The sequence below is a fragment of the Carcharhinus amblyrhynchos genome, chromosome 10 (assembly GCF_965287045.1).
Source record: "Carcharhinus amblyrhynchos chromosome 10, sCarAmb.v2.hapA, whole genome shotgun sequence".
In the NCBI taxonomy this organism is placed as follows: Eukaryota; Metazoa; Chordata; class Chondrichthyes; order Carcharhiniformes; family Carcharhinidae; genus Carcharhinus; species Carcharhinus amblyrhynchos.
The window spans coordinates 107,015,911-107,025,947 of NC_137333.1; the positions used below are offsets into that span (position 1 = coordinate 107,015,911).

General features: G+C 50.3%; 1 protein-coding gene across 1 annotated transcript in view; it reads left to right on the top strand.

Annotated features, from left to right (window-relative positions):
• The window catches only part of LOC145349324 (cholecystokinin receptor-like), a 52,885-nt gene extending 46,781 nt beyond the window's left edge, over nt 1-6,104 (top strand). Inside the window, exons 6-7 of the mRNA XM_080197824.1 lie at nt 1,185-1,346; nt 6,018-6,104. Coding sequence (XP_080053950.1) covers nt 1,185-1,346; nt 6,018-6,104 — 249 coding nt within the window. The remainder of the gene's footprint in view (nt 1-1,184; nt 1,347-6,017) is intronic.
• The last annotated feature ends 3,933 nt before the right edge of the window (nt 6,105-10,037 follow it).

Sequence of the window (10,037 nt, forward strand, 5' to 3'; positions counted from 1 at the left end):
GGAAGTTGTGGGACTGGGGAAATGGCAGAGAGCAATGTGAGGATAAGAATAATTGTTACAATCTCCACAGAGACAAAAATCACCAAATTTACCCCACACCACCCCTGGGCCTGCCCCCAGGAGAAATATTTGACTTTTTGTGTTTTTTAAGTTTAACATGAGTTAGAATCATCTGGAATGAAACATAACTGACCAGGTGAGTCACAGTTAGATTAAAGCAAATTCCTGCGGATGCTGGAATCTGAAACCAAAAGAGAAAATGCTGGAAAATCCCAGTCGGCCCGGCAGTGTCTGAGAGGAGAGGGGAGAGCTGACGTTTCGATTCTGGGTGACTCTCTGTCAAAGCTTTGACTAAGGGTCACCTGGACTCGAATCACAGTTAGTCTGAATGACAAACGACACACAGACAGGAGGTCCAATACTTTACGGAGATTTCAGACAGTCCACTCCTCCCGTCTGCTTTCAGTTTCAGCTTCAACTAAAATTCCAGTCCATTTCCTTCAGGGACTCTGCAGACAGCAGCAACTTCCCGAATTTCCCAGAGAATCACAGAACCCCACAGTGAGGAGGCCAGCTGGCCCATCGAGACTGTGCTGACTCTCTAGAAATGGGTCAAACCCACCCACCTCCTGCCACACATTTACCAAATCCACCGAGTCGACACATTGTGAGACACAAAGGCCGGAATCGAACCACCGTGCCCGTCACGGGAATCGGAGCGGGCGAGGGGCGAACAAGGGAAAGATCTCGGCTGGGATTTTACTGTTTTGGGACCAGTGAGACCGGAAAACCCCAGGACGCTGAGGGAGAATTTGGCACGGACGGTGCAGCTAACCGGCACGTCTGTCGGACTGTGGGAGGAAACCGGAGCACCCGGAGGAAACCCACGCAGACACGAGGAGAATGTGCAGACTCCGCACAGACAGTGACCCGAGCCAGGAATCGAACCCGGGTCCCTGGTGCTGTGGGGCAGCAGCGCGAACCCGCTGTGCCGCCGTGCCCCCTCCACCTTTGATGGCAGTTCCACTGAAAGCATCATTTTAACACAAGTTGTTGCAAATAAGAAAGTTTTCACTCCCTTTTCCCAGTGACGGGAGAGAGAGAGAGACAGGAACAGCAAACACTCCACGATCACACTGCAGCATAACCGGGGGGGTAACTCCATCATTATATCCATATCCCAGACTGCCGTTACTATGGTGACGGGACAGGTTGCTGTCCAGCAAATCCTCATTGTCCTGAATGACAATTCCCTCAAAGATTCCCAATGGGATGTGAGATTTGGAACTAACTGTGGGAACATCATTCTGAGCCCATCGGGACATCAGCAACTGCCCCAGGCAAAGGTACGGAGAGAGAGGGAGGAATATTCTTCATTCTGAATGTGTAAATATCTCCGCTGGTTCTGCTCTCTCTCAACTGAATGTTTATTTTTGTGAGCAGCAGGCTGACAGAGCTGGGGGTGTGTCACTGTCAACCAGGCTGGCTTTGATCTGCACATATTAGCACTCTCTCTGACACACTGCTATTCAATAATACAACAGTTCACCCAGATTTACTTTTATTCCACTTGAAAATGACTCCTTGTCTCCTCAGAGTTTTTAACAGGTAACAGAACTTTATCTTCAGTTGAAAACGAGGACCTTGTCCTCAGGGGAGAGTCAGTCTTGTCACAGAGGCTCCGAGTCCCACATCCGTGCCAGATTTCACTCAATAATCTACACCAATACACTGAGGGTCGGTGCTGAGGGAGCGCCGCACTGTCAGAGGGTCAGTGCTGAGGGAGTGCCGCACTGTCAGAGGGTCAGTGCTGAGGGAGTGCCGCACTGTCAGAGGGTCAGTACTGAGGGAGTGCCACACTGTCAGAGGGTCAGTGCTGAGGGAGTGCCACACTGTCAGAGGGTCAGTACTGAGGGAGTGCCACACTGTCAGAGGGTCAGTGCTGAGGGAGTGCCGCACTGTCAGAGGGTCAGTACTGAGGGAGTGCCACACTGTCAGAGGGTCAGTGCTGAGGGAGCGCCGCACTGTCAGAGGGTCAGTGCTGAGGGAGTGCCGCACTGTCAGAGGGTCAGTGCTGAGGGAGTGCCGCACTGTCAGAGGGTCAGTGCTGAGGGAGTGCCGCACTGTCAGAGGGTCAGTACTGAGGGAGTGCCACACTGTCAGAGGGTCAGTGCTGAGGGAGCGCCGCACTGTCAGAGGGTCAGTGCTGAGGGAGTGCCGCACTGTCAGAGGGTCAGTGCTGAGGGAGTGCCGCACTGTCAGAGGGTCAGTGCTGAGGGAGTGCCGCACTGTCAGAGGGTCAGTACTGAGGGAGTGCTGCACTGTCAGAGGGTCAGTGCTGAGGGAGTGCCACACTGTCAGAGGGTCAGTGCTGAGGGAGTGCCACACTGTCAGAGGGTCAGTGCTGAGGGAGTGCCGCACTGTCAGAGGGTCAGTGCTGAGGGAGTGCCGCACTGTCAGAGGGTCAGTGCTGAGGGAGTGCCGCACTGTCAGAGGGTCAGTGCCGAGGGAGTGCCGCACTGTCAGAGGGTCAGTGCTGAGGGAGTGCCGCACTGTCAGAGGGTCAGTGCTGAGGGAGTGCCGCACTGTCAGAGGGTCAGTGCTGAGGGAGTGCCGCACTGTCAGAGGGTCAGTGCTGAGGGAGCGCCGCACTGTCAGAGGGTCAGTGCTGAGGGAGCGCCGCACTGTCAGAGGGTCAGTGCTGAGGGAGTGCCGCACTGTCAGAGGGTCAGTGCTGAGGGAGTGCCGCACTGTCAGAGGGTCAGTGCTGAGGGAGTGCCGCACTGTCAGAGGGTCAGTGCTGAGGGAGTGCCGCACTGTCAGAGGGTCAGTGCTGAGGGAGTGCCGCACTGTCAGAGGGTCAGTGCTGAGGGAGCGCCGCACTGTCAGAGGGTCAGTGCTGAGGGAGTGCCGCACTGTCAGAGGGTCAGTGCTGAGGGAGCGCCGCACTGTCAGAGGGTCAGTGCTGAGGGAGCGCCGCACTGTCAGAGGGTCAGTGCTGAGGGAGTGCTTCCTCTGCTCAGAGCATTGAGTTGATAATTCCTGGTGTTGTCAACTCTCCAGGGCGGGTCTGGAGTCTCCGGGTCTGTAAGATACTTCGGGGCGGTGCTGAATTCACATCTTTCAATATCTCCGGTGTTTGGTGCCTTCCAGAACAGCTGTTAATCATCAGAAAACCCACCTGGTTCTCTCATGTCCTTCCGGGGAGGAAATCTGCCCTCCTTACCTGGCCTGGCCTACATCTGAGTCCAGGGACACAGCGATGTGGTTAAAACTAATGTGGATTCTGGAAATCTGGAGTGAGACAGCAGAATCCTCGAATCCTCCAGTGCAGGAGGGGGCCACTGGAAGCTGAGTGAAGAATAACTCTCCAAAGGTAATTGTGGAAATAGTTGGAAAGGAATTGGACAGGGAAAGATCAGGAGGAATGGGATTGATTGTCCGAGAGAACAAGCTGATTTGATGGTTCTATGAGGATGTGTCTAGGGCGGTGGATAGAGGAGAGCCGGTGGATGTGGTCTTTCTGGATTTTCAGAAGGCGTTTGACAAGGTACCTCACAAGAGGTTATTGCAGAAGGTCAGGGGACATGGAGTTGGGGGTAGGGTGTTAGCGTGGATAGAGGACTGGTTGTCAAATAGGAGGCAGAGAGTGGGGGTCAATGGGTGCTATTTGGATTGGCGGTTGGTGACTAGTGGGGTGCCCCAGGGGTCGGTGCTGGGGCCTCAGCTATTTACCATTTATATAGATGATCTGGAGGAGGGAACCGAGTGTAGAGTGTCGAAATTTGCTGATGACACCAAGATTGGTGGAAAGGCAAATTGTGCAGAGGGTGTGGAGAGTCTGCAGAAGGATCTAGATAGGCTGGGCGAATGGGCCAGGAACTGGCAAATGGTGGGTGTCGTCTATAGGCCCCCGAATAATGATCTGGAGGTGGGGCGGGTTGTTAACGCGCAAATAAGTGCGGCGTGCAGGAATGGGACGGCCGTAGTTATGGGGGATTTCAATCTGCATATTGATTGGTTGACCCATGTTGGACGCGGTGGGCTCGAGGAGGAGTTCTTGGAATGCTGCCGGGATAGTTTCCTGGAACAGTGCGTGTTGGAGCCGACGAGGGAGAGAGCTATCTTGGATCTGGTATTATGTAATGAGGCGGGTAGAATCAGGGACCTTGTGGTGAAGGATCCTCTTGGGGAGAGTGATCATTGTATGGTGGAGTTTCTGGTGCAGATGGAGGAGGAGAAAGTGGGTTCCCGGACGCGCGTCCTTTGTTTGAACAGAGGGGAGTACGGTAGGATGAGAGAAGAATTGGCGAATGTTGACTGGGGGAGCGCGTTGGAGGGAGGGTCTGCTGAGGAGCAGTGGAGGATCTTTAAGGAGATCTTTCTTGGTGCTCAGCGGAAATTTATTCCGATGGTCAAAAAGGACCGTAGGAGGAGAGGTAATAAGCCGTGGATAACGAAGGAGGTGAAGGAAAGTGTTAAATTAAAAGCGGAGGAATTTAGAATAGCTAAGAGTAGTGGGCGAGAAGAGGATTGGGAGAGGTTTAAATGTCAACAAAGATTGACAAAGAAGTTGATAAAGAAGGGTAGGAGAAACTATGAAGCTGGGCTAGCGCTTAATATAAAAAAGGATAGCAAGAGTTTTTATAAATATATAAAAAGGAAGAGGCTGGCTAGGGTGAATGTTGGTCCTTTAGAGGATGAGAAAGGGGACCTAGTGGTAGGGGATGAGGATATGGCTAAGGTATTGAATAACTTTTTTGTTTCTGTCTTCACGGAGGAGGACGTGAATAATTTGCCGGGTGTTAGTGATGGAAAGGTGGTAGGACTGGAGGGTCTTAATGACATTACTGTTACTAGAGAGGCGGTGCTCGACAGACTGGAGGGGCTGATTGTGGACAAGTCCCCAGGACCGGATGGAATGCATCCGAGGGTTCTGAAAGAAATGGCGGAGGTGATAGTGGATGCCTTGGTGGTTATTTTCCAGACGTCGCTGGATTCCGGGGAAGTGCTGGAAGATTTGAAAACGGCTAATGTTACGCCGTTGTTTAAGAACGGGTGCCAGGCAAAAGGCGGGGAATTATAAGCCGGTTAGTTTAACGTCTGTGGTGGGTAAAATGTTAGAATCTGTCATTAAGGAGGAAATAGCGAGGCATCTTGAAGGGAATTGCTTGATAGAGCAGACGCAGCACGGTTTCATTAAAGGGAAGTCGTGTCTGACAAATTTACTGGAGTTCTATGAGGATGTGTCTAGGGCGGTGGATAGAGGAGAGCCGGTGGATGTGGTCTTTCTAGATTTTCAGAAGGTGTTTGACAAGGTACCTCACAAGAGGTTATTGCAGAAGGTCGAGGGACATGGAGTTGGGGGTAGGGTGTTAGCGTGGATAGAGGATTGGTTGTCAAATAGGAGGCAGAGAGTGGGGGTCAACGGGTGCTATTCGGATTGGCGGATGGTGACTAGTGGAGTGCCCCAGAGTTTAGAAGAATGAGGGGAGATCTCATTGAGACGTATAAGATGATGAATGGGATGGATAGGATAGAGGTGGAGAGACTCTTCCCGCTCAGAAAGGATAGTAGGACTAGGGGGCACAGCCTCAAGATAAAGGGGGGGCGGTTTAGAACGGAGTTGAGGAGGAACTTCTTCACTCAAAGGGTGGTGAATCTCTGGAATTCTCTGCCCGTTGAAGTGGTGGAGGCTGCCTCGCTAAATATTTTTAAGACGTGGGTTGATAGGTTTTTGATAGGCAAGGGGATTAAGGGTTATGGGGAGAGGGCGGGAAAGTGGAACTGAGACACGACAGATCAGCCATGATCTTATTGAATGGCGGGGCAGGCTCGAAGGGCTAGATGGCCGACTCCTGCTCCTATTTCTTATGTTCTTATGTTCTTATGATGGGCTGAATGGTCTCCTTGGTGCTGTGTGTGGATTAGATGGTATATCGGTGAGTTGCCTGGTGATCGTTACCGATGATGCTCGTGGTTTGAATCAGTTGTGTAATGTTTCTGTTCTTGCTCAGGGTGTCAGGCTGACCTTTCCCTCAGCAGATCCTGTGTTAATCTCGTCACAGCTCAGACTGAGGGTGAACACGTGGGGAATGGACTGATTGCACAGAGATCTTTACTCAGGAGCAGTGAGAGCGAGGCTCACTGCTCACTCAAACCGCTGACAAATCCATTTGTCATTTCCACTTCCAAAGGCATTTAATCTTATTCAAGAATCTTTGGAACCTTTTCACCCTTTTAAAGGAGAACATTTCCCATCAGAAAACCATGAAGTGGATGTATTTGGGGGTGAGATTGAGAGAGTTGATGAGAGTCGGTGAGTCAGGAGTTACGGGAAAGGAGCCTCTCGCTGTTAATTAAACTGCACAAATCGGAGAGAATCTGTTTCCATCAGTCACTCCACACCGGGTGGAAATTCTGCAAAACACTTCCTTCAGTCTGATCCCTCCAACTCACAAAGACTGTGCAGTAGCACAGTGGTTAGCACTGCTGCTTCATAGCTCCAGGACACTGGGTTCGATTCCCCGCTCGGGTCACTGTCTGTGTGGAGTTTGCACATTCTCCCCGTGTCTGTGTGGGTTTCCTCCGGGTGCTCCGGTTTCCTCCCACAGTCCAAAGATGTGTGGGTTAGGTTGATTGGCTGTGCTAAAAATTGCCCCTTAGTGTCCAGGGATGTGTAGGTTAGAGGGATTAGTGGGTAAATGTGTAGGGATATGGGGGAAGGGCCTGGGTGGGATTGTGTTCGGTGCAGACTCGATGGGCCGAAGGGCCTCATTCTGCACTGTGGGGATCTGTGATTCTATAAACAGACACAGGGCTGATCTTGGTACAATATTGAAATGTGGATTCTGTCCTGGATCAATCACTCTTCCCAGAGGAACTGCTTCGGAAGCTGACACCAGGAGACCCAGTCCATTTGAGGATGGTGAGTGTGGATCGTTAGAAAGCCAGCCCCTGTGGGACTATCCTGGAACAGGTCCACCCCTCTAATGCTCACCCTCACCTCAGGGTGAGAAAGGCACTGAAGTGTGCCTGACGCACTGACCTAACTCTCCCTGAATGAGAGGATCTGTCAGAGAACATTACCGTCCTTCAGAGAACCTTCCTAAACACCTTTAGCTGGATTATCAGGTTGTACAAAGAGTGTCCGGGCATCTCTCCTCGACAAGGTGCCTCCCTCCTCCACCACCCCCACTGAAGTGTGTTTGGAGATGAGTTCTCGAGTTTAGATACAAAATACTAAATGAGATAACATCGTTCCTAAGTTACATAAATGTTTGTTAAATAACCGGTCATGCAATTTACTTTTCATGGCGATTAATGATTCAGAGAATCCAGGGTTTAAATCATAGTGATGTTACAGAGAGAGCCATCAATATTTAAAACAGAACTTGATTTAAATCCCTGAGTAAGAAGCTAGCGTGATAAGTGCCTGGGGGGAGTTAGTGACAAATCCGTAACTGTGAGTGTGGGGTGTCTGACCACATCTCACCCATTGGTTTACATGGACTGCTTAACAAGATATCTCTGACCTAATTAGAGATTGCTTTCGTAAATCGTATTTATAATTGTGGGTGTTGGGTGTGAGCTATAATTTCAAGATTAATTTATATTTCTATATTTAGTTGAGTTTTGGTTTGACTTTAAACTGATATCTGGAGATCTGTGAAGTTAACAACATAAGAAATAGGAGCAGGAGTAGGCCATCTAGCCCTTCGAGCCTGCCCCGCCATTCAATAAGATCATGGCTGATCTGTCGTGGATCAGTTCCACTTTCCCGCTTTCTCCCCATAACCCTTAATCCCCTTGCCTACCAAAAACCTATCTACCCGTGACTTAAATATATTTAGTGAGGCAGCCTCCACCACTTCAACGGGCAGAGAATTCCAGAGATTCACCACCCTTTGAGTGAAGAAGTTCCTCCTCAACTCCGTTCTAAACTGTCCCCCCTTCATTTTGAGGCCCCCTAGTTCTGATATAGTTGTTTGTATACCAGCATCTTAATGAGGTTTTATGACCCTTGAAGTGGGGACTTGTGTTTGAAATGACTGAGTCACTGAGGGACGTTAAAACAAAGTAGGAGAATGTGAGTGTTGGCGAGTGACAGAGGACCCAGGGACACAGAGAGAAATGGAAAGCAGTTTTAGTTCCATTGCCAGCCAGAGTCAGGAGAAGGAATTACACAATATACATTTCCCAAAAAAACAAGAGCAAGTCCCAGAAACCAGGGAATGGAACGTTCCAGCACTTATCAAGGACAAGAACAGGAGTCTGAACGAAGTCCTGTTCCGTGAATTTAAATTAAGGAGCAGGGAAAAGGCACCAGGTTAAACAGAGAGAGCGACAGAGTTCCGGGAGTGAGTATGGAATGGTTTTCTGGAACCAACTGGCCATCCTGGACTGGGTATTGGGGAATGAGAAAGGAATGATTGTCCATCTCGTTGTGTGAGGCTCCTTGGGGACGAATGACCATAATATCAACTTCTTCATCAAGATGGATAATGTGGAGATGCCGGCATTGGACTGGACTGCTGTACCTGTCCTGGGAGTGTTTGATGGGGGGACAGTGTAGAGGGAGCTTTACTCTGTATCTAACCCCGTGCTGTCCCTGTCCTGGGAGTGTTTGATAGGGACAGTGTAGAGGGAGCTTTACTCTGTATCTAACCCCGTGCTGTCCCTGTCCTGGGAGTGTTTGATAGGGGACAGTGTAGAGGGAGCTTTACTCTGTATCTAACCCCATGCTGTACCTGTACTGGGAGTGTTTGATGGGGGACAGTGTAGAGGAAGCTTTACTCTGTATCTAACCCCATGCTGTACCTGTCCTGGGAGTGTTTGATGGGGGACAGTGTAGAGGGAGCTTTACTCTGTATCTAACCCCGTGCTGTACCTGTCCTGGGAGTGTTTGATGGGGGGACAGTGTAGAGGGAGCTTTACTCTGTATCTAACCCTGTGCTGTACCTGTCCTGGGAGTGTTTGATGGGGGGGACAGTGTAGAGGGAGCTTTACTCTGTATCTAACCCCGTGCTGTACCTGTCCTGGGAGTGTTTGATGGGGGGGACAGTGTAGAGGGAGCTTTACTCTGTATCTAACCCTGTGCTGTACCTGTCCTGGGAGTGTTTAATGGGGGGACAGTGTAGAGGGAGCTTTACTCTTTATCTAACCCCGTGCAGTACCTGTCCTGGGAGTGTTTGATGGGGGGACAGTGTAGAGGGAGCTTTACTCTGTATCTAACCCTGTGCTGTACCTGTCCTGGGAGTGTTTGATGGGGGACAGTGTAGAGGGAGCTTTACTCTGTATCTAACCCCGTGCTGTACCTGTCCTGGGAGTGTTTGATGGGGGGACAGTGTAGAGGGAGCTTTACTCTGTATCTAACCCTGTGCTGTACCTGTCCTGGGAATGTTTGATGGGGGGGACAGTGTAGAGGGAGATTTACTCTGTATCTAACCCCGTGCTGTACCTGTCCTGGGAGTGTTTGATGGGGGGACAGTGTAGAGGGAGCTTTACTCTGTATCTAACCCCGTGCTGTCCCTGCCCTGGGAGTGTTTGATGGGGGACAGTGTAGAGGGAGCTTTACTCTGTATCTAACCCCGTGCTGTACCTGTCCTGGGAGTGTTTGATGGGGACACGGGTATTTTGCAATGTAATGTGTTATGCAGTGTGACAGGTTAGGAGCATTGACTCGTATAGATGTTGGAGTGTGGCGATGAGAGGAATTTCACAGTAACTTCATTGCAGAGTTAATATACTCTCTATGTGTGACCAATAAATAAACTTTAACTAACTTTAACTTTAACTAATGCAGGACAGGCTAATGGAGTCAGGATATTAATTAAACACCACCTGATTGAATGAAGAGACAGTTGTGATGGGCAGAATGGCCATTTCTTCAGCTGGAGCCTCTGTTCCTGATATTTCTGAAACTGCTGTGGATTTCCTGTTGTGTTTTCTGAAATCTTCTCGCCGAGAGCCTTTTGGGAATGATCCTGTGGTTAGGGCCATCAGCATCCTAGTCAGTTGCTCCCTCACTGAATGTT